At 42.3% G+C, this 27,260-nt stretch overlaps 1 protein-coding gene across 2 annotated transcripts in view; it reads right to left on the bottom strand.

Annotated features, from left to right (window-relative positions):
* GPC6 (glypican 6) overlaps positions 1 to 27,260 on the bottom strand; it is a 1,112,124-nt gene that overhangs the window by 362,403 nt on the left and 722,461 nt on the right. For both annotated transcript variants that reach the window (XM_063953010.1, XM_063953011.1), the window contains exon 4: positions 19,110 to 19,275. In XM_063953010.1, the coding sequence (XP_063809080.1) occupies positions 19,110 to 19,275 (166 nt within the window). The remainder of the gene's footprint in view (positions 1 to 19,109; positions 19,276 to 27,260) is intronic.

The following is a 27,260-nucleotide window of genomic DNA, read 5'->3' as shown; positions in this document are numbered from 1 at the left end:
GGCGCCAGTGTGCTGAGGAGATAGGCTCCGCCCCCTTATCGGCGGCCTTATCTCCCGTTTTTCTATGTATTCTGGCAGGGGTTAAATTCATCCATATAGCCCAGGAGCTATATGTGATGCATTTTTTGCCATCCAAGGTGTTTTTATTGCGTCTCAGGGCGCCCCCCCCCAGCGCCCTGCACCCTCAGTGACCGGAGTGTGAAGTGTGCTGAGAGCAATGGCGCACAGCTGCAGTGCTGTGCGCTACCTTGTTGAAGACAGGACGTCTTCTGCCGCCGATTTTCCGGACCTCTTCTGTCTTCTGGCTCTGTAAGGGGGCCGGCGGCGCGGCTCTGGGACCCATCCATGGCTGGGCCTGTGATCGTCCCTCTGGAGCTAATGTCCAGTAGCCTAAGAAGCCCAATACACTCTGCACGCAGGTGAGTTCGCTTTCTTCTCCCCTTAGTCCCTCGATGCAGTGAGCCTGTTGCCAGCAGGTCTCACTGAAAATAAAAAACCTAAAACTAAACTTTTCACTAAGCAGCTCAGGAGAGCCACCTAGTGTGCACCCTTCTCGTTCGGGCACAAAAATCTAACTGAGGCTTGGAGGAGGGTCATAGGGGGAGGAGCCAGTGCACACCAGGTAGTTCTAAAGCTTTACTTTTGTGCCCAGTCTCCTGCGGAGCCGCTATTCCCCATGGTCCTTACGGAGTCCCCAGCATCCACTTAGGACGTTAGAGAAATAGATTTTATACACAGTATTACAAAGTCAGATTTAATATGTGGAGAGACCGTTCCTCTCTTGTCAACATAAAAATTGTCCAAGCACGCTGTGTTGTAAATATAATCTATCCAGATCACCCAAGCAACCAAGAACTTGGCAAACTAGGTTGCTGCAGCCAGGAAATCTAAACTTGAAAGTTGATATCCATTGCAAGAAGGTCCTGCTGCTCCTTATCCAAGAAAAAGTCCCACTCACCTATAGTGGATTATGGGACGATCGTGGACATTACACCTTTTTTGCAGGTAACTTCTTCAAAATATATAAAGCTGAAATGTAACAGCTTTTATAAACAGATATAGCTCTTAACATCAATGACGCGGAACCCTTAAAGCCATCCCATAATTTCAGTTGTCTGACATATACATTTAAAACACTTTAGCATTTAATAGCACTTATTTTGGGGGCATGAACAGACATTTCTGGGACCCATAGCAATTTTTTATTAGGACTGTCATGCAGGGGCGACTCCAGAGGTGGGGCTACACCTCAGTTCAAATTTCAAATAGGGGAGCCACACCAACTGCCAGTGAGTCAGTTTGAAATTACAGTTGGTGACAGTTGGCGTGGCTCTCCTATTTGAAATTTGAACCGACCTGCAGCTACTCCTCTGGAGCCGCCACTGCCGTTATGAACTGCCTGGGATGGGTGGGTGGGAGGAGATGATACATATAGAGCTGGAGCATAATGCATACCTGTGAACAATAATATTTTGAAATCTGTACAAATTGCAGCAGAGAGCAACATTTCCTGCCAGAATCCACACAATTAGATGCAGTACATAACTATCATGCTTTTCTGTGCAGATACTCTATTATCTAAAATATTTTGTAAAAATCACAAGCAAAACGTGGAGTATCCTATAACATGAATGCTGATAGCAGGATGATAATAAATAATAGCAGCATTATTGACTTTATACCAATAAACTAAATGTAAGATCTAGAATGATCCTTTGTCATCTCATATTATTTTTCTGAATTTTTTATCCGCTTTCAAATCACTGCAGTGGGGAATTGCTTCTGAAGGATTTACTACTTTCTGTCACCTCAAATGGCACTTCAGAGATTTACCTGGCATGTACCTTTTTCTATTCCGTGCTGTTAAAAATATAAATTTTGCAGCTATTAAACTGTTCTAAACATTCAACAGAAAATAGAACAGAGCCACAGGATACTTCGTAGTTCCAAGAGTTGTAAAATATTTCTGAACGTAACGCAATCAGGTACCTGAGAGGCCCGGTTACATACCTGTTTAACAGATACATGAAAACAATATATAAGCATTTTTTTCAGGTTGATCTTTTTAGCATTCAGTCATTGTTTGGCAGATATAACATCTACTGAAGAGTGCTTTTCCCTTGTACAGCTCCCTAATTCTCACAGACTGATTCATACTGTACAGATAGAAATCCCCTCCAAGAGAATGGGCTGATGGGGCAAAGTAGCAGAAACAATACATTTGCAGAAGAGCTTAGAGATTAGGGGACAAGAGCAAATATTTGAAATGAAATAAAAGGGTAAAAAGGGTATATATTTTTAGGGGTGTCCCTTTCTGTGTAGAACAGAGGAACACCCCAGCAGGAGGACTTGAATTTGGTGCCACTTTTGGTGGAGAAGGACACTTCTAGGAACACTTTGCCTGATGTGAATGACAAAAGTCTACATATAATGATGATAGTGGTAAATTTCCCTCATTCTTAGTATTAATGTAATCTATAATGGAGCCTTAACAGATAAAAGAGACCTTTAATTACTTTTTTATGCCAAAGATACAGTAGTCACTTAAAGGACACTTACTGGTTAACAAATGAGATACACACAAGAAGGATCTGTGCTTTCCATTTCTTCTATTGGTCACAGCAGCTGCAACTAGTTACTCTTGGATCTCAGGCTATAGATACAGTATATGTAACTGTCAGTGTCAGGGCCAGTTTAACAGTGGGTTGGATGGAGCAGCAGCTGCGGGTTTCCACATAAAAATAAGCCCATCATCATGGCAGCATGATGAGAAAATAGTTTTTCTATTTGTATGTATTTAAGTAAACAGTGAGGCTGATAATAGGGGGTGTACACACCCACGTAGCACTGGTCACACCCGCGGGTGGGACATTGGGTCAGTCCCTACAAAACGGGACTACTGTCCCATGAAAATTGAGATAGTATGGAGGTATGTATCTCTGGTCCCAGCTCCGCTCTTTCTCAGAACAGACCCTTGAATATTTTTTCAGGGCCAGGCCCATGTAGCCCTTAATCCTGACCTGGTCAGTATATTGTGTTGTATGGAAGCCATGCAGCTTGTGAGTACAATGTCTTTGTCAGCATTATACAATGTTCCCATACATGTAAGATGCACTGCAGAATAGACAGGCTTGAACATGTGTTTGTGTGTGTGTGTGTGTGTGTGTGTGTGTGTGTGTGTGTGTGTGTGTGTGTGTGTGTGTGTTTGTATGCAATACAATTCCCTATACTGTGGATAGGGCAGAGAATAGTCAGTGATATGTTGCCAGCACATATTGAAAGAATGTAGAAGCTCACGTGTTATTTATATGTTTAAGAAAATGACTAAAATACACAGCTTCACTCACCCTGGAAACCTGAACAGCACAGTCATCTGAGTAACTTCAGGGTTACTGATATGACTGATGTTTACACAAGCGATCCGATGCTGCATCTTTACATGCAGCAGCGGATCACATAAGCATGCAGGAGGCGTCTATGTGCACCAGACGCCTCCTGCAGCACTAGTATATATCAGCACAGTAGCTGCATCTAAAGACGCAGCTACTGAGTTCATCTCTGAAGCAGGACCAGTGTACCCAGAGGAATGAGGACTATCCAGCCAGTAAGGTCGGGGGGCACTCTCTATTGTCTGTCTGTATATGTGTGACTGTATGTGTATATGTGTGTGACTGCATGTACTGTATGTGACTATGGGGAGATGTATCAAATCATAGAGAGAGATTAAGGGGAGAACTTCTAACTGAACAATGTTAGAAAGAATAAACAAATGATTGGTTGGGAAAATCAGTGAAGTATGGAGAATTTCTGCCCATGCTTTATTTCTGTTATAGACTTTTTACATTACAGGGTTTTTTTTTTATCAATTCCATCACTTTTACATACAGTACAGTAGCCTCAGGGAATATTTGTCTTAAACCTCAACAAAGGTTGTGAATACTGTAACCTAGTTTTAGTAATATGCTGTCATGAGGGCGACTGTCTCTGCTATGATGCTGTCAATTGAAATATTATCATTGATCTATTATAATTGTCATAAAACACTAGCATATTTCCAACCTATATTGTATTTGTTTACAAACTACATGTTTTATTTATTTTACCTTTTTTGCCATTCTTATGTGGACACTGACACTGTTGGCACATCTTACGCACACACCACTTTGTGAACTGTAGAAGAGGGTGCAATTCTTGTTGATGTGACCTGCCCCTACCCTAAATTAACCCCCCCCCCTTTCTTATGTCACCACCCTGACTGTTAGCAGCAGGAGAGTCTTGTGTCAGCGTGCCCACCAAGTACTTGCCGACTCCCACAAGACAGTGACAATTTTGGGGATGTAGTTATGTGACCGGCGGTCACAATACTGACACCGGGATCCCGCAACCTCAAAAGCCGGCATGCTGACTAGCAGGGACTATTCCCAAGTGCTGGTCACCCATACCCAACTCATATTAAAGTACAATGTGCATGTACAGTATTATATCAGACAGCATTATGTGAGGAGAGCTTCACCCATGATATAATCTAGTCACTGAAACTTTTTTTTGTATAATCTGTTTTTATTGAAACAAATACAGACTTATAACAGGTTGTAAGCATATTTGAGTAACAATCAATGGCAAAAAGAAGTGACACCATGAGTATACACAGATTGATAGTCGCATATTCAATAGAGTTATAGTCCATATTAACATTTTAAATTAAAAAAGCATAATAAAGCATAGGTATATTACAAGAAAAAGAAAAAGAAAACAACAGAAGAGTTAGGTGACTGAACCGAGTATGTTGAGAAAAGGAGAGTAAGGTATGTGCAATGAGTTAAGAGTTAAGCATATTGGTCCAGGGCCCCATACAAATTGAACCAGAGAACGGATCTCGTCATCCACTTCCTTTCGCAGAGGAAATGTAAGTCTTATACGACTCGGATGTCTTGTAATCTATCCAAGGCCACCACATAGCAGTAAATTCCGCACGCCTGTCACCAGCGCTTAATAATACATCTTCCATATTCATGTAATAGTCTAGTCTAGAGAACCATGTATACCTTGTGGGAGGACTAACAGATTTCCACATCGTGGGGATTACTGCTCGTGCGGCATTGCCTAGGTGTCGTAATAAAGATGACTTGTAGGTAGAAATTGGGGTAGTGGAATGATTTAGTAACCAAAAGGCCGGGTCAGATGGGACGGAAGTATGTAAGATATCACCGGAAGTTGAAATTACATCATCCCAGTAACTGTTAATAAGGGGGCAAGCCCACCTGATGTGTAGTAGAGAGCCTAGGTCCCTATGACATCTCCAGCAGGTAGGTGAGATGGTTGGGGAGATGACGTGTAAGAGAGTGGGATGTCTGTACCATCTCATCAGGATCTTATATTGCATTTCTCTAACCTGGATACAGATGGAGCTCTTATGGGTTTTAAGAAAGATAGAGTCCCATTCCTTGTCTGTGAGTGAGATGTTTAAATCCCTCTCCCATTTTTGAATATAATGGGGAGGGGTCGGGGAGTCAGACGCACCTAGGAGTTTGTACAGTGTGAATGGGATTCATAGGGGCCACACACATTTTTTCGAACGCGGTCAGCTCCCTCGACGCCTCACGGTATACATTATCTGTGTATAGGAAGTGTCGTACCTGCAGGAATTTCCAGAAGTCTGTCTGTGGAATCTCCCATTTTTCTCGTATCTCCGAGAACTGTTTAACTCCAGATGGGTGGACCAATTGCCCTACTCTAAAGAGTCCCTCTAGCGCCCAGTTTTGATAATATCCCAGTGAAAGGCCAGGTGGGAAGGTCGGATTGCTCAGAAAGGAGGTGAGGGGGCCAAAAACAGACGAGATGCACGATCTTCGTCGAGTCCCCTTCCAAAAAGAAAGTGTAGGAGAAATGGTCGGATGAGGATGTAGTAGTTTGGGCAAGGCCGGGAGCCAAGGGAAGATTTCTGGGAACATTTGTAAGCATAAACCTTCTAAGACCACCCATTGTTTAATCTCCCGGCTCCTGGTCCAATCCAAGACTCTGTTCAAGAGGATTGCTTGGTAATAAATTTCAATATCTGGTAGCAGGAATCCACCTCTCTGGGGTGGTCGAGTCAGGATTGATCTATTAATTCTAGGTCTCTTACGACGCCAAATAAATTGCTGGATCAAAGATCTCACAGACCGGAACCAGGAGTCGGGGATCTGAATTGGTAAGGTCTGAAGGAGATAGAGCAGTTTGGGTAACGTGTTCATCTTTACAACGTTGATTCTACCTAGCCAAGAGAGATTATGGTATTGCCATCTGCAATAGTCATTTCTAATGGCCTGGAGAATAGGGTGGAAGTTCAAGGACAATAGGCGTGAGGGGTCGCTAGACAGCTGAACTCCCAAGTATGTGATGTGGGAGTCCCTCCACTGAAAGGGGAATGTGGCTTTCAAGCCGGTTAAAACCGAATGGGGGGTTGAGATATGAAGGGCATAGGATTTAGATGTGTTGATTTTAAAGCCTGATAGTGAGCTGAAGATGTCCAACTCGCTCATCAGGTTAGGGAGTGAGAGCGCGGGGTCTGTGATCGTCGTCAGTAGATCATCTGCAAATAGAGCAAGTTTATAATCTATATCACCTACTTGTAGCCCCTTAATCTTGTCATTTGCTCTAATCGCCCTGGCCAGAGCCTCAATACAAAGAACAAAAATCAGGGGGGACAAGGGGCAGCCCTGTCTCGTTCCGTTACTGATAAGAAAGTTATCAGAGAAGGTCCCGTTGACCCGTACTTTAGCTGATGGTTGTGTATACAAAGATAATATTCTATGGAGGGCTCGTGGGCCCAACCCAATATGCTCCAGCACCGCTCTCATGAAATCCCAATTTACCCTGTTGAAGGCCTTTTCGGCGTCTGTAGACAACAGCACAGTGGATGTCTTACTGCTAGTGGCCAAATGGATGAGATTGAGGAGTTTAGTCATATTATCTTTAGCTTCACAACCGGGTACGAAGCCCACTTGGTCGTTATGGACGAGCGACGGGAGAAATTCATTCAGTCTACTAGCCATTAATTTCGCAAAGAATTTGAGATCTAGGTTAAGCAGGGAAATTGGCCTGTAACTGGAGCATACTGAGGGGTCCTTTCCTTGTTTAGGGATCACCGTGATGTGGGCCTCGAGTGATTGTCTAGAGAAGTGGGTTTCGGCGGATATGGAGTTAAAAGCCCGCAGTATTTTGGGAGCGAGAACCTCTCTAAATATCTTATAATAGGTGGCTGTGAAGCCATCTGGGCCCGGACTTTTACGTAGGGGAGCGGTAGAGATAACATGTTCCACCTCGGTCAAAGTGAAAGGTGCTTCTAAGGATTCCCGATCAGACATTGATAGTTGAGGGAATGCCACATCAGCTAGGTATTTTCTGGCTCTTAACATATTGGAGAGGGGGTCATGGGCCTGGGAAGGGTCACCTAGGTTATATAGAGTATTATAATAACTTTTAAAGCATGCTGCTATCTCCGGGGATTTAAAGCATGTGGAGCCCGTGTTATTTTTCATTGAAGGAATGAAGGAGGACAATCTCTGGGATCTAAGTGCTTGGGCCAGCAGCCTACCTGGTTTATTCCCCCACTTATAATATTTGCTATTACATTTACGCAAGGAGGCTTGGGTTTTGTTATTAAGGGTTGATCGGAGTTGTGCCCGGGCCGCAGACAGCTCCACCAAGTCCGATGGGGTCAGGGAGGATTTGTGGCGGGATTCTAAGGAATGAATTTTATGTAATAATGTGGTGATTAAGGCCTGACTGTTCTTCTTTACAAATGAGCCTAATTGGATCAGTTTACCCCGTATAACACATTTGTGGGCCTCCCAAATCATAATTTCAGATAACTCTCCTGTGTCGTTAATGTCAAAGTAATCGGACAGTGCCTTATCCAATTCCGATTTGCAATATGCATCATATAAGAGCGATTCATTAAGGCGCCAGGTCCAAGGGCCGGGGGTTCGCGAGGGGGCCGATAGGGACAAGAATACTGGGGCATGGTCCGACCACGTGATGGAGCCAATAGAGGCATCTGCGATTAGGGGGAGGTGTCTATGGCTTAAGAACAAATAGTCAAGGCGTGAGTAAACCTGGTGTGGGTGCGAGAAAAAAGAGAAATCTCTGTCAGTGGGATGTGTGACCCGCCAAGAGTCAGCTAATTGAAATTCGTGGAAGATCTTCCTAACCTGTCTATGTTTGTGTTCAGAGAATTTAGGGGCAGGTGGGGAGGTGTCGATGGAGGGGTCCATGGACCAGTTTAGGTCGCCTCCCAAAACCACTATACCCATCATAAGGGCTTCAAGTCGGGGAAGGTAGGATCGAAAGAAGGGTATTTGGCCTTGATTTGGAGCGTAGAGGGTTATGAGGGTGTATGCCTGGGAAAATATATTGCATTGGACTACTAGTAGTCTTCCTGGGACTAGTTTATGGACAGAGACATTAGACACTTGGAGGGCCTTGGAAAAAATTATAGCGACTCCCTTAGATTTACTTTCAGGGTTGTTGGAATAGAAAGCAAGGGGATATCTTTGATTTACTAAGGAAGGGCCACGAGCAGAGATCTTAAAATGTGTCTCCTGAATTAGAGCCACATCTACTCTGTCAGATCGTAGTGTCCGAAGTAAATGGGATCTTTTCTTGGGGGTGTTAAGTCCCTTTGCATTGATCGAGGAGAATTTAAGTATACCTGGAAGAGACATCACATCGTATCATAACACAAAGACGTGTAGCACTCGGACAGTTCACCAAAAAAAATAAAAAAACAGTAAGGAGAAGAAGAGTGAAGAAAAGAGCAAGTTACAAAAAATAGAAACATCGTAAACATAGTAACATCCGCAATGGGGAAGCAGGTAGGTATATTAACCAGCATCCCCATGGGGCAAAATGGCCGTATGCGGGATCGGGGTAAGGGAGTCACCCCTACAGGCATCAATTTTAGCATAAACATCGTAAGAGTACAATACTAACTAAGTAAGGATTATAATGACCAATAATATTAATCGGTGTGAACAAGTAACTAACTTCTGATAAAGTCCCGTCACTGAATTTTAGGACTGAAGATGAGACCGGGGGGGGGGGGAAGGGGGGACACAGTAAACCGAGGCTGAATTGGCACTAGGCCGCGTGTAATGTGTCTCACCCAGTACATCACAGTCAGGATATTCAGTCCTCCTGAAGAAAACAGCAGAAATCAATCAGCAGAATAGTGTGAAGCGGTTTCTTCAGGTAGGGGAGGAATCTTGACGTGCAGGAAGTGGTTTTGACGGTTTCTTTTGAGAACTACCGACCACTTGCCATGGTTCTCCATTTCCTGCAGGCTGTGGTGGGTGTAGATCCGGGAGAGTGAAGTCCCAGTCCGGGATCTTCAAGGGTGGGAGACCGAGGCCGGAGCAAAAGGTGGGGAGGTCAGATGGGGTATGGAGAGAGTGTGTCTTGCCCGAAGATGATACCTGTAAGCTGAAAGGAAAACCCCATCTGTATTTCAGCTGTCGCTTGCGGAGTTCTTCCGTAAGGGGGCGAAGAATCTTCCTTTGTTGCAGGGTGTGCCAGGAGAGATCTTGAAAGATGGAGACAGGGTCGCCGTTGTAGTTTAGGTCATCAATATGACGTGCTTTATTCATGATTTCTTCCTTCTGGGAATAATAATGCAGTCGACATATGACGTCTCGGGGTCGATCGGAAGAAAGCCCCCTCGGTTTTAGAGCGCGGTGGGCTCTATCAAATGTTATGACGGCAGCTGGGTCTCTGCCCAAAATTGTGTTGAAGATTGTCGTCAAGGCATCGACTATGCCTGTCTGGGGGACCTCTTCTGAAATACCTCTCACCCGGATATTGTTCCTCCTACCTCTGTTATCCAAATCCAATATACGGGAGCGTAGCGATCTGATCTCATCCGACTGGGATTTAATAACGTCTGTTAAGGACCCCAGAAATTTATCAGTGGAGTCTCGGTGTTCTTCCAGCGTGTTTACCCTATCAGAAAGCTGTGAGATATCTTGTTTGATTGATGCCAGCTCTCTTCGCATGGTATCTTGGATATCCTGCTTAGTTGGGAGTGTTTTCATAAATTGCAGGATATCTTGAAGAGCGGTATCGCTGTGAGTGTGTGAGGTAGGCTGCTCCATCATCAATGGAGAGGTAGAGGAAGCAGAGTGACAGGAAGACGGGCTGGAGGGGGAGAGGTTTCCGGATAGCCTTGCGGGAGTAGGTTGTAGGAACGGTCTCATTCCCGATTGGGTCGCAGTCTCCTTAGGTTGTGCTGTATTACTTTTCTTTTTCCCGGATCTAACCATGCTTAGAAGTAAGTAGATGAATACGTGATTGCAAAAGATATCATAAGTATAAACTTGGCGTTGCTTGGTACGCTGTGAAGTGCCTATAGCATGGTGACTCCCAGTGGAATGGCACTAACACGCCATTAATCGGTGACCACTATTAAAATAACAGGCACATAGTGGGCATCGGATCTCGCCTCTTCGGTAATGTGGAGGTAGATGTGAGGCGCCCGCATCGCCGGCTTCCATGGAGCGACCCACCTCCTTTGCAAATTCTATCAGGGAAGTATAAAGGGGCCTGAGTAACACATGTATAACTATGTATATGGGTAGGCCACTAGGGGGAGCTCCAGCTCAAGATATAAATCTCAAAGGGCACTTGCCACTGGAAAATAGGAATTAGGAATTAAGCCCACTGATCCAAGTAAGTATAATATCAAAGCTGTAGAATCATAAAGGGCCCTCTAAGGGACTCAACAGACACAGTGTGGTATGATGAAGTATAAGGTGCAGTGTCTCCAAGGAGTGTGTTCACACCAGTGAACTGTATGTTGTTTGGATATATAATAATAAACACCCCCAGATGTTGATTGTTAATAAAGCCAGTAAGTAGGCCTGCCACAGGTGGAGAGGGGCCCCATGGATGAAGTAGGTGTCTGAGGGTGCGTGGTCGGGGCCCGCCGTGTCTTCGTTCCGGTCCCGGAGCTCACGGCCGGGCCTCTTCAAAACTCTAGTCCCCGGCTCACGGGTGTGGGGAGCGGAGGCCCCTGCAGTCGGGCCTATGCTGGGCGCCTTCGTAGCTGAGCGACAGCGGGTGGGAGAGGTGTCGCGGGTGCCGCAGGGCTGCCGGACGGCGAGGGACTCGCAGGCTAGTCAAAACCTACCAGCCGTCGCCTCCGTCCGGTCCGCGGGCCTTCAGGGCCTCCGTCACCGCCGTCATGCCTCGGGAGTGAAGGTCCGGGGGGCCACCGCTGTCACGGCCCGCGGCCTCTTCTTCCCCTCGTCTTCGTCTTCTAGTGTGGGCAGGTGCAGGCTCCGTCTCCAGGCTCCCAGGCAGGAGCGTAACACTCGGCCGAGTGTCGAGACGAGTCCGGGGGGGGGATCTCTACTCTAGTCCCCGGCTTCACAGGGAGGGGTAGGCCGCAACCTGCAAAGACCCATAAAAAGGGTCTCCCGGCTCCGCAGTCGCTACCCCTCAATCAGGTGGGTTAGTGCAGAGCCACAGGGTGCTATAGGGTCGGCGGGAGATCCAGTCAGTGTATATTGTAGGCTTTATATGTGAAGGAGTTCTTCTTTATGGCTTTATCTTCCAAACGATGTACCTCAAACAGGAGAGAGAATAATCCTTAGTGCAACACCGTTTGATAACTGGATTTATCACACACTAGTGTAACAATATCACACTCACATTTAATGAATCATAAATAGGCACATCATCCTCCACTTTAGGGAATTTTAAAGCTCGTTCTCCACTTGGGAATATACAGCTCAAAGAGAAAAGAAACAGATATAGTGCAACACTGTTTCTTAAAAGCATAACAATTTATTCAACATAGATACACTCACATTTGGTACAAGCATAAAAGGCACATAACACCTCCTGTGGGAATAGACGGCTCTTACAAAGATAAGAAACGGAACCAGCCGATCCTAAAATCATAAAAGTCGAAGTCCCTGTGGAGTTACCCGGAGGAGAAAGAGTCCAGTCTCAGCATAAAAAAGGATCCACTAGCTTAACGCGTTTCGGACCAGTAGGTCCTTCTTCAGAAGCATGGTGGTGTACAACAGTTTGACATATTTATACCCATATTCATTAACATAATGATAATTGATGGACACCCCCACCTCCCAGAGAGAAAGGCGCCAGTATTCGAATGAACCAATCACTGTGGAAATTTAGAAAAGAATCCAATTGGGATTGCGCTGACATCACTAAAAGATTGCGCTACATCACTTCCGGTAATAACCGGAAGTTGCGCATATGCGTTCCACCGCGTTCCAATGATGTATTCAGTGTGTTATACTGCTTCCGGTGAAAGACAGGAAGTGGAAACGAGTGCGTTCCACCGCGTTCCACAGACAGATTCAGAGAGTTAAACCCATTTTATTTATAAAACTTTGTCATGGCAACGGGTGGTACTGATGAGATTAACACAGCGTCCATTCATATAGAAGGTGGGGGTGGCCTAAACAGAACATAAAAAGAAGAGAATCGAAAATTAGTGTCATAACACCTCATGCAATATCCTATGTAAAAACAAAGAAACCGTATCTATAGAAAATGCTTAAGCTCAAAATCCCCATTCAGACCTCTGGGGACAAGAGTTTTTAGGAGGAAGATCCATTTCATTTCGGCTTTTGATAGCCTAAGATCTGTATTTCTTAATTTCCAATTAGATTGGATGACTTGAATACCCCAAAAGGACTTTAAATAGCATTCTTTAGAGTGATGCTTTTCTTTAAAATGAGCAGAAAGTGTATGTTGTTCAAAACCCCTTTTAATGTTGTACACGTGCTCCGCCAATCTGGTTTTTAAATTTCTCGTGGTTTTGCCCACATATAAAAGATTGCAGGTACACTGTACAACATATATTACGTTCTTTGTGTTGCATGTAATAAAGTCCCTAATGGGATATGTAATCCCATTAACAACAAATTCCTTAATCTTTGAGGGATTATTCCTAGTGGTAGTTTTACACATAGTACAGAGTCCGCAGCGATGAAAGCCTTGTATCCTAAGACTACTGCGTTTATCTTCATCTACACTACTGCGTACCAGCTTGTTTTTAAGATTAGGGGCTCTTCTGTATATAAAAGATGGTTGTACCGGGATCTCTTTTCCAATAATAGGATCCTTGCGAAGTATAGGCCAGTTTTTTCTAATACATTTTTCTATTTCTTTCGAGTTGGAATTATATCTACTTATAAAGGCCCACATGAAGGCATTCTCATGTTGGGTCTTAGGTTTACTCTTTAGTAGATCCACTCTATCTACCAATTCAAGGCGGTTCTCAACTTTAATTAGCTCGTCTGATGTATATCCTTTTTGTAAGAAACGAAGTTTTGTTTCATTTATTACTAAAGAGTAAACCTAAGACCCAACATGAGAATGCCTTCATGTGGGCCTTTATAAGTAGATATAATTCCAACTCGAAAGAAATAGAAAAATGTATTAGAAAAAACTGGCCTATACTTCGCAAGGATCCTATTATTGGAAAAGAGATCCCGGTACAACCATCTTTTATATACAGAAGAGCCCCTAATCTTAAAAACAAGCTGGTACGCAGTAGTGTAGATGAAGATAAACGCAGTAGTCTTAGGATACAAGGCTTTCATCGCTGCGGACTCTGTACTATGTGTAAAACTACCACTAGGAATAATCCCTCAAAGATTAAGGAATTTGTTGTTAATGGGATTACATATCCCATTAGGGACTTTATTACATGCAACACAAAGAACGTAATATATGTTGTACAGTGTACCTGCAATCTTTTATATGTGGGCAAAACCACGAGAAATTTAAAAACCAGATTGGCGGAGCACGTGTACAACATTAAAAGGGGTTTTGAACAACATACACTTTCTGCTCATTTTAAAGAAAAGCATCACTCTAAAGAATGCTATTTAAAGTCCTTTTGGGGTATTCAAGTCATCCAATCTAATTGGAAATTAAGAAATACAGATCTTAGGCTATCAAAAGCCGAAATGAAATGGATCTTCCTCCTAAAAACTCTTGTCCCCAGAGGTCTGAATGGGGATTTTGAGCTTAAGCATTTTCTATAGATACGGTTTCTTTGTTTTTACATAGGATATTGCATGAGGTGTTATGACACTAATTTTCGATTCTCTTCTTTTTATGTTCTGTTTAGGCCACCCCCACCTTCTATATGAATGGACGCTGTGTTAATCTCATCAGTACCACCCGTTGCCATGACAAAGTTTTATAAATAAAATGGGTTTAACTCTCTGAATCTGTCTGTGGAACGCGGTGGAACGCACTCGTTTCCACTTCCTGTCTTTCTCCGGAAGCAGTATAACACACTGAATACATCATTGGAACGCGGTGGAACGCATATGCGCAACTTCCGGTTATTACCGGAAGTGATGTAGCGCAATCTTTTAGTGATGTCAGCGCAATCCCAATTGGATTCTTTTCTAAATTTCCACAGTGATTGGTTCATTCGAATACTGGCGCCTTTCTCTCTGGGAGGTGGGGGTGTCCATCAATTATCATTATGTTAATGAATATGGGTATAAATATGTCAAACTGTTGTACACCACCATGCTTCTGAAGAAGGACCTACTGGTCCGAAACGCGTTAAGCTGGTGGATCCTTTTTTATGCTGAGACTGGACTCTTTCTCCTCCGGGTAACTCCACAGGGACTTCGACTTTTATGATTTTAGGATCGGCTGGTTCCGTTTCTTATCTTTGTAAGAGCCGTCTATTCCCACAGGAGGTGTTATGTGCCTTTTATGCTTGTACCAAATGTGAGTGTATCTATGTTGAATAAATTGTTATGCTTTTAAGAAACAGTGTTGCACTATATCTGTTTCTTTTCTCTTTGAGCTGTATATTCCCAAGTGGAGAACGAGCTTTAAAATTCCCTAAAGTGGAGGATGATGTGCCTATTTATGATTCATTAAATGTGAGTGTGATATTGTTACACTAGTGTGTGATAAATCCAGTTATCAAACGGTGTTGCACTAAGGATTATTCTCTCTCCTGTTTGAGGTACATCGTTTGGAAGATAAAGCCATAAAGAAGAACTTCTTCTATGAATAGGATTCTTCATTAAGAGGAAATACTTTTATTGTATATTATTTTATACATCTGTTACCTTTTTGCGCCACTGGGTTTCTCTCTTTTCTGTATTGTATTGCTCTATCAATTGGTTGGTGAACCATTGTGAGTTTACCTGGGCTGCATTCAAAAGGTTTATGCGCAACTGTTTTTTGGTGTTCTTTCCCTTCTATTATTTATATGTGAAGGGTTAGCAGGAGCTCCTTTGAAACCCTTCTTTCCAGCTTGCTGGCCAAACCACGCCCCCTAGTCACTGAAACTTGAACTGTACCTTTAATCATTATACTCATCCTTACTTGGCAGGACAGCTGTGACATTTACACCTAGGACCAAGGAGGGAGTGAGCAAGTATAAGTAAATCTGTGTCCACTCTATGGCATTCTAAGCTCAGTCCACTTGTCCTATATTACGGTACAGACTAAGTTTAGCTCTAGGCCAGCAGCGTTTTATCCAGTACATAGACTGTTTCTTTGGAGCAATTCCTCCCAGTCTCATCGCAGCCAGGATAGGAACTCAAACACACATAAACAGAAGCTGTTATTTGGGTGCACTGAGAACCTCACAATTAATATTAAAATATAGCTTTTATTATTATCATAAAATGCAAAAAGTTTTTAATTCAGCCAACATGAAATATTTTTTACAAAAATAGTGTGTATTGAAAGTTAGAAAAAGTGTACTAAAATCGAATTAAATCTATTGAACAGAGACCGCTAGGTTCTAATCTGAAGAGTGTTCTTCCAATTAAGGCATTGTAGCCCCTGCTGAAATGTATCTATTTATATTTGTATGTTCCTGTTGCTATATCAATTAAATTCTGTTTTATTTCTCCAGGAATTTGTATCTCTTATGAAGTAATACTTCAGATATTACACATCAACTTCTGTTCTGTTATTTTCCTGTTATAATGAACAGTATTATATATCGATACAATGTTGAATGTTTCTGTTGAAATAAACAGTATCCTTAAATTTAAGTAATCAGTTACTTAATTCCTGCTACAATAAACAGTGTCTTTCATGTCTGTGTTATTTCATTGTTATTATTTTTAATACAGCGTGGTCATATAATGTGCAAACAAAACAAACCTACACTTCTTCAAATTATGAAGGATATATAGGGGCTTTCAGAGAAATAGATTGGTATTATTTTACACCACTTTCACCGTGCTAGTGCCCAGCGGGTCTACCTGTGACACTGTACCCCGTGAATGCAGTGACTAGTCACTTAGCGTTTCTGTGTCCCCCCTATTATATCCTTATCTTATATTGGTATTATCTCAATTAATTAACGGTGTGTTTTTATATATTATGTATACACAAAGGGGAGTGATTAGCATTTTATATAATTAAAGAAAAAACATAATAGGCACTCACTGGGTTTCATGAAAAATGTATATGTATATATAATACATATATAATGTTGTTTTATTGTTAGGTATAATGTGTACCCTGGCAGCACTCAAAGCACATTGCAGGGAGTACTACTGTGTGGCGTTACATGGATGGGCTCTACTGTGTGGTTTACCGTAAATGGGCTCTAACGTAAATAAGGGACACTAATGTTTGACATAACTTAATAGAGGGGCACTACTGTATGACAAAACATCAATAAGAGGCACTACTGTGACGTAACGTGAATATGGGGGAGGAGGTGTAGGCTTAAGTTCTGCCTAGGGTGCCGGAAAACCTCGCACCAGCCATGATACTAATGCCTAAAATATAAGTGAATATGGAACAGTGAAGTATATAGTACATAATCACAATGTACAGAGTGTCAAATATTATGCCATCAAAGTCCCCCTTGTTCATGCAGACACGTTGCAGCTCCTACATATACAGGACTGACCCTGTGCCACCCAGACAATAAAAGTCCTTTTAGCACCACAGTTTGTGAAAGTTGTTCTTAAACGGGACCAACATTACATGTTTTATAGATCTCATCACAGGAGCACAGATAGATTACTAACTGCTACAAAATGTTTCATACATACACCTGTAGTAATCAAACCACCTTTGCTTCTGTGATGAGATAAAAAGCAGAATCAGTAAAGTTCTATAGCATATTTATATTTTGACACTGATCTCACTATATATATATATATATATATATCAAACAAATACTCTCCCTCTGCGCTAACTGGTATACTTAGTAAGGACTGTCATCTTAAATAAAACCAGGAGAAATTTAATGAAGGCAGCCTGATTCATCTAAGTCCCCTGTTAGACGGAACTAGAAATAGAAATATACAACAATAGGAGAATCGGCGCCAGGGGGTCGTATCAACACCCAATTTTTTAACCCTTGAATGGTTAACGATGTTTAAAACAAAGTAATAACATGTTCCAACATATAAAATTTATTAAAAGACATAATAACTTCAAAATCAATATTGATACAGAGGAGATGTGTTATTCCACACTTTAAGCAGTATGACTCTTAGCGTTGAATACAATTGTAGGTGATTGACAACAGTCTCCTCCTTCTCCTTATAGTTGGTTCGGAGATAACACAGGTACTGAGCTTCTGCTGCAGATTCACAGAAAGGTTCCCTAAGTGATTTTTCTGTACCTGGGTATCCAAATTTTTCTTTTACAAGTTTTCTCACTATAAGGCCAAACTGGCTGTATACCAGAAAGCCCCGGTTATATATGGGATTTCCCACCAAGCACGTATGAACGAGTCTTATCGTATTTTACTGTTCGTATAAACAACTGTACATTCCAGTCATTCGAGATGTACCCCTGAAGAAGTCTTTTGTATAAGATGAAACGCGTTGGTTTATCTGTATTGTGATGTTATCTCCGAATCAACTATAAGGAGAAGGAGGAGACTGTTGTCAATCACCTACAATTGTATTCAACGCTAAGAGTCATACTGCTTAAAGTGTGGAATAACACATCTCCTCTGTATCAATATTGATTTTGAAGTTATGTCTTTTAATAAATTTTAAATGTTGGAACATGTTATTACTTTGTTTTAACCATTCAAGGGTTAAAAAATTGGGTGTTGATACGACCCCCTGGCGCCGATTCTCCTATTGTTGTATATATATATATATATATATATATACATACACACACACATAGTTCCAGTTTCCTGGGGGGCACTCTCCTTCACAAATAAAGTCCAATCACAGTCTCTTAGGTCATAGTCGGCTTTATTGGGTCTACGTTTCGGCTCAACAACCAGAGCCTTTATCAAGACAAGCCACACACAGACTGAACTGATGCCTGCTATGAATACTTAGTGAGGGACATTAGACTGATGTGTTCATTTGTGGATTATTCAACTGTGAAATCATTTGTGAAGACTTATGGGCTGATATAGCCGTCCATTCTACTTCAGTATTACACTGTTGAACTGTATTGTACTAGTAATGACTGTTTAATCCAATATCGAAATAAGAAAATTTGTGTTGCTTGTCTTGATAAAGGCTCTGGTTGTTGAGCCGAAACGTAGACCCAATAAAGCCGACTATGACCTAAGAGACTGTGATTGGACTTTATTTGTGAAGGAGAGTGCCCCCCAGGAAACTGGAACTACGTTTATATTTGTGGACCCACCCTGACCGAGTGGATTCTACTGGGTGCACCCCACTGCTGATCCCATACTGATGCGAGTGCAGGACTTTCCCGGATATATATATATATATATATATATAAATATCCCGGCACTACTGTGGCTCTTCTGGGCTTACTCGCTCCTGTGCCCTCCACTGGGGGTAATCCCCTGCTATACACTGTGGAAATAACGAGGTGGCACTTGGAGTCTGCTGATCAAATAAATAGTGTATTAAAGAAGTAACGTTTCGGGGACGTGCTCCCCTTCTTCATATATATATAAATCATTTCAATTATCTTCTAGTATTCTATTTGTTTGCACTGTTCTGTAAACACTTCACACCACTTGCAGTTACTAAGACTGTACAGTTGCTTTTCGATTACTATCATTTCTTCTATGTATATAGTATGCATTAAGTTCAAAGATCGAGTGATTAAGAAGAAAGATATATAAATTTCCATACCAATAAAGAGATTCCATTCAATATCCAAATCAGCCTGATTAGCCAAGCAGCCTTTCATCACATTGAGGCAGTAATTGTTGCAAGGTTTCAGAGTGGGCAATCCCCGACAGTAGGGGCAGTACAGCATCTTCAAGAGGGCTTGTATGCATCCTGAATTTGGGCTGAGCTGTAAAGATAGTAATGTGTTACAATTTATTATCCATTATAAAATAAGAAAATTATCTGTAATAAAACATAAATGTTTAAGTTTAGTTGATCATGATAGTCAGTGAGGCACCATATTCTAACTACCTAACATGCACCGGGCCATCTTAACAGCATTGTAGTCCCTAGGTAAAGCAATGCACTGGGGCCCCTATTCATCCATTCACAGAAACCAGATTTTAAAAAATCATAACATGCCCCTCCTGCGGTCTTGCACCACCTCTCCACATGCTTCCATACAGTGAATGGTTGTCATGTCAGCACTCTGATTTGTGGATAGCTCCAGTCATCTACCAATCAGCATGCTTGCAGCCATTCACTGTCTGGCAGCAGGCTATGAGGCAGGCAGATATTGCTGCTTCACTGCTTTAGTTCTGTGGTCACCACCCGCCAATGCTGGAAGGTCCCTAGAATTGTGGGGCCCTGGGCAGCTGCACAGTGTGGGTATACATTAAGATTAAAAAAAAAACAATATGTCTCTTGGCGCTTAATCAAATCACAGGTAACTACAAAAAGTGGTTTACACTCCAATTAATAATCAGCTGCAGGGTATAAATTTATGCCAGTGTAAGCATAAAAATTAGTTGCATTGTCCTGTTACTACAGGAGATGACACTTGAATAGAAATTTTATTACTCTGCGCTTGTTAGATAAGGTCCGTAGGATAATTGAAACCACATGCAATGGTATTAATAATTTATTCAGTAAATATACTTTATACCAAAAATATACAGTAAAAATATAAAATATAAAACATAAAAAACAAAAATAAATTACATAACAACAATGGCCTATCACTGTATGTATACCATTAAAAATGTGCATATATTCATTAGAATTGATAAGCTGGTAAATATTAATGAATATATGCACATTTTTAAGGGTATATATACAGTGATAGGCCATTGTTGATATGTAATTTATTTTTGTTTTTTTATGTTATATATTTTATATTTTTACTGTATATTTCTGGTATAAAGTATATTATACTGAATAAATTATTAATACCATTGCATGTAGTTTTAATTATCCTACGGACCCTATCTAACAAGCGCAGAGTAATTAAATTTCTATACATTAAGATAGCCCTGCTCACATGGAAACCCAGACTTTATGGCACACTTCAGCTACTAATGCTATTTATACTTTCACCCACCCCACACATTGTAGCTCTGTATTTTTGCCACCATGAACTGTCTGTAAAGCGCTGAATAATATGCATGTGCTATATAAAAACTAAAAGAAAAATAATGACAGAAGTAATAAACAATGATTTAAATGCAGCTGCGAGGCTAATCTTCCTCGCTAGACGTTCTTCGTCTGCTGATCCACTCTGTCAGTCCCTCCATTGGTTACCGGTATTCTACCGTGTCAAATATAAAATACTTTTACTCACATATAAGGCTATTAACCAAACTGCACCTTCATACATCTCCTCACTCATCTCAAAATATCTCCCTACAAGACCTCTCCGCTCTGCGCAAGATCTGCGTCTCTCATCCACATGTATTACCTGTTCCCACTCAAAATTACAGGACTTTACCGGGGCTTCACCCACTCTGTGGAATGCCCTCCCACGCACAGTATGACTCGCCTCTAGTCTCCAAACCTTTAAACTTTCCCTGAAAACTCATCTCTTCAGACAAGCCTACCAAATTCCAGACCCACCCACATAACCTTCAATGCTTCCCTATCCAGTTACATCATCTCTGTACAGTCCACATTCCCTCACATTTTGTCTTCCAACATTGCTGGGTGATCATATCATACAACCCATTAAGAACCTAGCAATCTGGTGGACCATTATGCAACAGGTAGCATCTATCCTTGTGTATCAATGCCTATTTCCCTATAGATTGTAAGCTTGCGAGCAGAGCCTTCCTACCTCTATGTCTTTGCCCAGGTTTGTTCTATAACTGTTGTTCTAATTGTAAAGCGCAACGGAATGTGCTGCGCTATATAAGAAACTGCCAATAAATAAATAAATAAATAAATAAACGATGTGCAATGAGTCTAGACCTGCACAAATGGGATTGACAATTATAGCTAGCCTGTGTACAACCTTTAATCATGGCATTACACAGGTTTACTGTAGGCATTTGATTTACACTGAGTTTAGCATTTAAAGAAATGTAACTTATGGAAACTCTTATTACCATTTGATATTTCTGAAATTGTTAGGGGGAAAAATATTTTAAGTTAGCTTTACTCAAACTGAAATTGTGTACATGTAGAGGACATACAGTACAGAATGCTAATGCACATATGCCCCCAGATGTACAGTAGGGGTGATCTGAAACCTTGCCACATCATTGTTTCTGAGTACAGGCTCCTTTTTCCATAGAAAATAACACTGGGTGTACACAATATAACCTGTATTATTTATTTGCAGATAAATATGCTTTCAATATAATTCTCATGAAATTACTAACACCTGTTGCTAATGTAGCAAATTAACACAGACATTACAATAATATAAATTGTTAGGGAAGTCATGTGAACACTGCTGAGTAAAAATGCTTTATTCCAATTAGAAGTAATAGCCATAAATTGCTGGAAATGTTTGGCATCTCAGGGTCACCAACATTGGCCCTCATTCCGAGTTGTTCGCTCGCAAGCTGCTTTAGCAGCATTGCACACGCTAAGCCGCCGCCTACTGGGAGTGAATCTTAGCTTAGCAGAATTGCGAACAAAAGAATCTCAAAATTGCGAATAGAAATTTCTTAGCAGTTTCTGAGTAGCTCGACACTTACTCTACCACTGCGATCAGTTCAGTCAGTTTCGTTCCTGGTTTGACGTCACAAACACACCCAGCGTTCGCCCAGACACTCCCCCGTTTCTCCAGCCACTCCCGCGTTTTTCCCAGAAACGGCAGCGTTTTTTCACACACACCCATAAAACGGTCAGTTTCCGCCCAGAAACACCCACTTCCTGTCAATCACACTCCGATCACCAGAACGAAGAAAATTCCTCGTAATGCTGTGAGTAAAATACCTAACTGTTGAGTAAAATAACTAAGCGCATGCACTCTGCGAACATTGCGCATGCGCAGTAAGCGACTAATCGCAAAATAGAGAAAATCAGCAACGAGCGAACAACTCGGAATGAGGGCCATTGCACGGGTCCCCATAGAGGTGTGCAGGAAAACGTGCAATGCTGTATTACCACAACTATTTGTGATATGCTCAGAATTCAAAATGACAAACAGCTGCTCGATTATCGTGTTTCTGGCTGCATATTGCCAACCCCTATTGTTTGAGATGGCATGGGTTTCATAGTGAGTAGGTATTTGCTAGTTCCTTTCAGCATTTAAGTAATATATTTCAATAACACAAATTGCCCATTCCTTCACGCTCTCACTTTTTTTCACCTAATGCTGTAAAAAAGCACAAAACCCATAATTGCAGTAATAGTCATTATCCATGAATTTGTGCAAATATCCAGGCTGTACACATTGCTTTCTATCTTAACTCTCAACTGTTGTTTCTTTTACAATACTTCAAGGGAGATTCAATTAAGCATGGGGTCTGCAAGGTCTCAGCTTTTGTCGGCTCACATCTCTATTAGGTCGGCAATGTGCTACACAGTGCCTCTGAAAGGTTGTGAAAGCACCTGTGGTGTTGTAGCTTTGCTCATTTTTTCTTGCCCTCTATAAAGGTTTTACTGCAATATTTGGCAATGGGCCTGAATCAGATGTGGACACTAATGCAATCGAAACTGCGTTTCTGTACGCAGTTTAATGTGTGAAAATATGCTGACGCCACTTGTAAATGTATAGGTAAATGTATTATAGCGGCACTCACTACCGAGGCAAAAGCAGGAAGGGACATTGACAAGATGTATTAACAGCTTGTCTGCCGAAGTAGGGGAGCAAAAGCTACCTTCTCCGGCAAAGTCCCCTTGAGCTCACAGCGCATTAGCTCAGAGCTGACGTGCTGTGTCTCCTTCCAGGCCGGCTCATATGCGCATGCGCGGTATCTCACTACTGAGGAGCCAACACCCGCCACTGGCAGGGATAGTTCTATCCCTGCTGTGGTATATGGGCATCGTCACCTGCAGCTGTCGAAATCGACAGCTGCAGGTGTCAGAACAGTCAGTGATCATTACTGTTTATACATTGCCCGCGCATATCGGGCTGCTATCTTTTAGACAGCAGCGCCGTTATGCAAAGGGGCGCATATACATGGGGGAGAAACGGTATAGCGCACATAACATGCGATGATACTGCTTCTCCCCCATAGTGCCCGTTTATACATTTACCCTGTAATAAGGTACCCACCAGCAGCCTTGCTAATATCAGCAACTACCTATGCACACGCGGGATGCAGTCAATTTACCTCCAATCATAATCCTGACGGTCGAAATCCTGACAGCAATTGACCGACGGTCAAAATCCCGACAAGGTCAAAATCCTGACACGGACAAAATACAGACATTTAAAATACCGACAAGCTCAAAATACCGACATGTAAAATGCCGACAGGTCAAAATGCTGGCATGAGTTTTCATGATTATTTCATTGAAACCGACTTGTTCATACTTTACCATCCCAGTGGACCTGGAGGGGGAATATAATAGTGTGCCGAGTGCAGCGAGGCACCGTGTCCGAAGCGAGGGGACATGGTACACTTATATGGTGTCCATGTTGACCTATGTCGACACACACACACAAAAACAATGAAAACACATGTCGGTATTTTGACCTGTTGGCATTTTACATGTTGGTATTTTGACCTTGTCGGTATTTTAAATGTCGGTATTTTGTCCATGTCGGGATTTTGACCTTCGGTCAATTGCTGTCGGGATTTCGACCGTCGGGATTTTGATTGGAGGTATTTCATACCGATCCCGCACACGCAGCTGTGGTCACAGAATTGTCACATCTCAGGGTGGTCACACAGAATGGGTGCGGGTATTGAGATGCTGGTTCCATGTTTTCTGTGTATGAGTTTACAGATGTAGGCTGAAACTGCAAATGGCCACAACACACTTGCATTTTTTCTGGCACTTCCTGTATCCTCCCACAAAATGGCCACCTCCAGCCAATCATATGCAATTGATTCCTCACTGCGAGCATCCTTGCAAAAGAATCTAAGTGTGTGTGTGCAGTTTGATCATGATGCAGTTGGACAATAATTGTTCCATGCTGTTAATATTGGCATTGTGTCAGCATATGAATCGGTCCTAATACGCGCAGCTAGACATCGTGGTGATTTGTGGACAGTATTGTGTGGTATAATATAAACTTGACTGCACTTCTATGTGGCATAACGTGAATCTAGTAGAACAAATAAAAAAACTGTGGTTTTTTTTGTTTCTATTAACACTATGACCAAAAAATGTCATCTGCCATAAATTTAATGGCAATGAGACAGCATGATTTGTAATTGCCTAATTAAAATTATCTTTCCTTTTTAAATGACCATTAAATTAAAACTAAGCACATAACTCTAATCTACAGATCTACATTATAAGCAAATTGGGATTTTGTACATCATTCTACAAACACATTAAAGGACATACATAAAACCAGTGTGTGGTACTTTGAATTTTGAAACAGTTCACACAGTACAACTTTGCTACATTAAGCTTACTCTTTCAATACACTGTCAAGAAACAGCATACGTTTTCAGTTAGACAGGAGATGGCAGTATGTATACCCAGGTTTTCCACTGATAACACTGTGCAACAATGAAAATGTTGCCAACGTGAAAATAGTGAAAATAGTTACTTGTTATTAATTTCAGTATGCAAAGAACGACTATGACATTTAAAACTCTCAGCTCTTGATTCTGAAATATAACCCATTTATGGTGATGTAGGGGTACAGTGGCGTAGCATCTCTCCCGCACACCTCATGGTGGCTTGGAGGTGCTGGTGTTTATGCAGATAACATGCAGTCTAGTCGTCTCCATGGAATCTGCTGAAAATGTCCCTCCAAAAATGGCCGCCACCTAGGAGACACATGCTAGAGCTCCTACTCGACCTCTAGCATCTGCCAGGGAAGCACAGTGGTATAGCAGGTCCCATCTCACAGTCCAGCAGCAGTGGCGGATACACCATCACTTTCTGCAGCGCAGGCTGAGCAGGACCAGACAGGGGCCATCCTGTCCCCTATTGCTACTATGCTTGCTTACTACTTTTGGACAGTGACAAGAGATGCCCTAGAATGGCAGTACAAGTGACAAGTAAAGAGAAACTCTCTCATGAATAGGTCACTATTTGTGATAGTTATTCTGGTTGCTGTATGTTGTTTCCATTGTCCTTATCTGTGATTGATTGAATTGAAACAACTTTTATGTTGTATCGAGGAAATAGCAAATTATTTAAAATTGCTTTTCACTATGACTATATTACTGAATTACATGTAGCACAAGTGGTGTATGTAAAAAACTAGAGCTAATAAAAACATTCTGAAGTCATATTAATTTTGTTTCTTTTTAGAAAGGAAACAAATGAAAAGCAATTCTTTGTTGTACAGTATAATTTTATGTGAGAGAATACAGGAATGTAGAGAACTCTCAGTATTCAGACTTGTGATGAAGAGAAATTTGGACAAGGATACCTTAGTGCACAGGTTCTCAAACTCGGTGTCACAACTGAGGGCCTGAGCTGACGGGAGGCAGCCTCAGTTGTAGGGGCTGAGATGTACCGGAACCTGGGAGGTTGTATCAGACCCCTGGACATGTAAGTAACATGAATAATAACTGCCCGAAGGCGTGACCACGACAACTTGGATAAAAGTCAATGATGTTTATTATGACAACTCCGCAACACAGCAGCAGTAAAAGAAAACGTAAAAGTCAGCAAAGAATAAATACAGTTCCTGGGTACTACAGGATGGCAGGAGCCACAGGGCACTGGTAGTGTGAGATAGTTCTTATGATCTTCTAGATGGAAAGTCCTTACCAGGCCCGACTGTAGCAATGGAGATAACCCAGGATTGTGCCAGCTGGTGTTCCAGGAAAAGCTGGGTTGCTGAAGATAAAACAGCTGCTGTGGATACTGGCTGGAACCAGACTGTTGTTAGCACGGAGTGGATACTGGCTGGAACCAGTTAAATAATAAATGAACTTGGGAGCGATGAAATATGAACTGAAATGTAGAACTTGAGAGCGGAGAAATAATAATACCGGTGGAGAGTGGTAAAGTGTAGAAAGGACACCGGCCCTTTAAGGGAAGCTGTACTCTGCTGGAAGCTGAGCTGGAAGCAGGTAATGTTGTAGCTGGAAACAGATGAATCCACAATGGATTGGAGAGTCAGGCTACACCGCAGGTGGAATGCTGGTGCGGGTCTCTATGGTGGAAGTCTTGAGACAGGAGCAGGAACCTGGAAGACAATCACAGGAGAGAGACAAACAGGAACTAGGTTTGACAACCAAAGCACTGACGCCTTCCTTGCTCAGGCACAGTGTATTTATACCTGCAGCAAGGAAGGGATTGGCTAGGCAATTATGCAGATTAACAATACTGACAACAGATTGGAGGAAATGATCAGCTGACAGAATCCAAGATGGCTGCGCCCATGCAGACACTTGGAGGGAAGTTTGGTTTGTAATCCATGTGGTAATGAAAACAGTAATGGCGGCGCCGGCCACTGGAGACAGGAGATGCCAGGCTGACAAGTGCACATCCAACCACGCGGACACAGCGGAGGCCGCGGCTGACGTAATCGCCACTCTGACACTCTGCATGCAGAAGCTCAGGGACGGCGGCGGAGGCCGCGGCAGACGCCATGCCAGATGTAATAAGGCGTTACTGTGACAGCGTCTCAGAGAGACAGGAGAGGATGCAGGAATGTGAACATTAGGATAACAGATGGGATCCGGTCCTGGAGCGCTGAGCCAGCCTTAGGAGGCATCTGATGGGTAAGAAATGGCGTCCAGATACCCGGATCGTGACAGCACCCCCCCCTTTAGGAGTGGCCCCGGGACACTTCTTTGGCTT

Source organism: Pseudophryne corroboree, chromosome 2 (assembly GCF_028390025.1).
Source record: "Pseudophryne corroboree isolate aPseCor3 chromosome 2, aPseCor3.hap2, whole genome shotgun sequence".
NCBI lineage: Eukaryota > Metazoa > Chordata > Amphibia > Anura > Myobatrachidae > Pseudophryne > Pseudophryne corroboree.
This window is presented reverse-complemented; position numbering and strand designations above follow the sequence as displayed.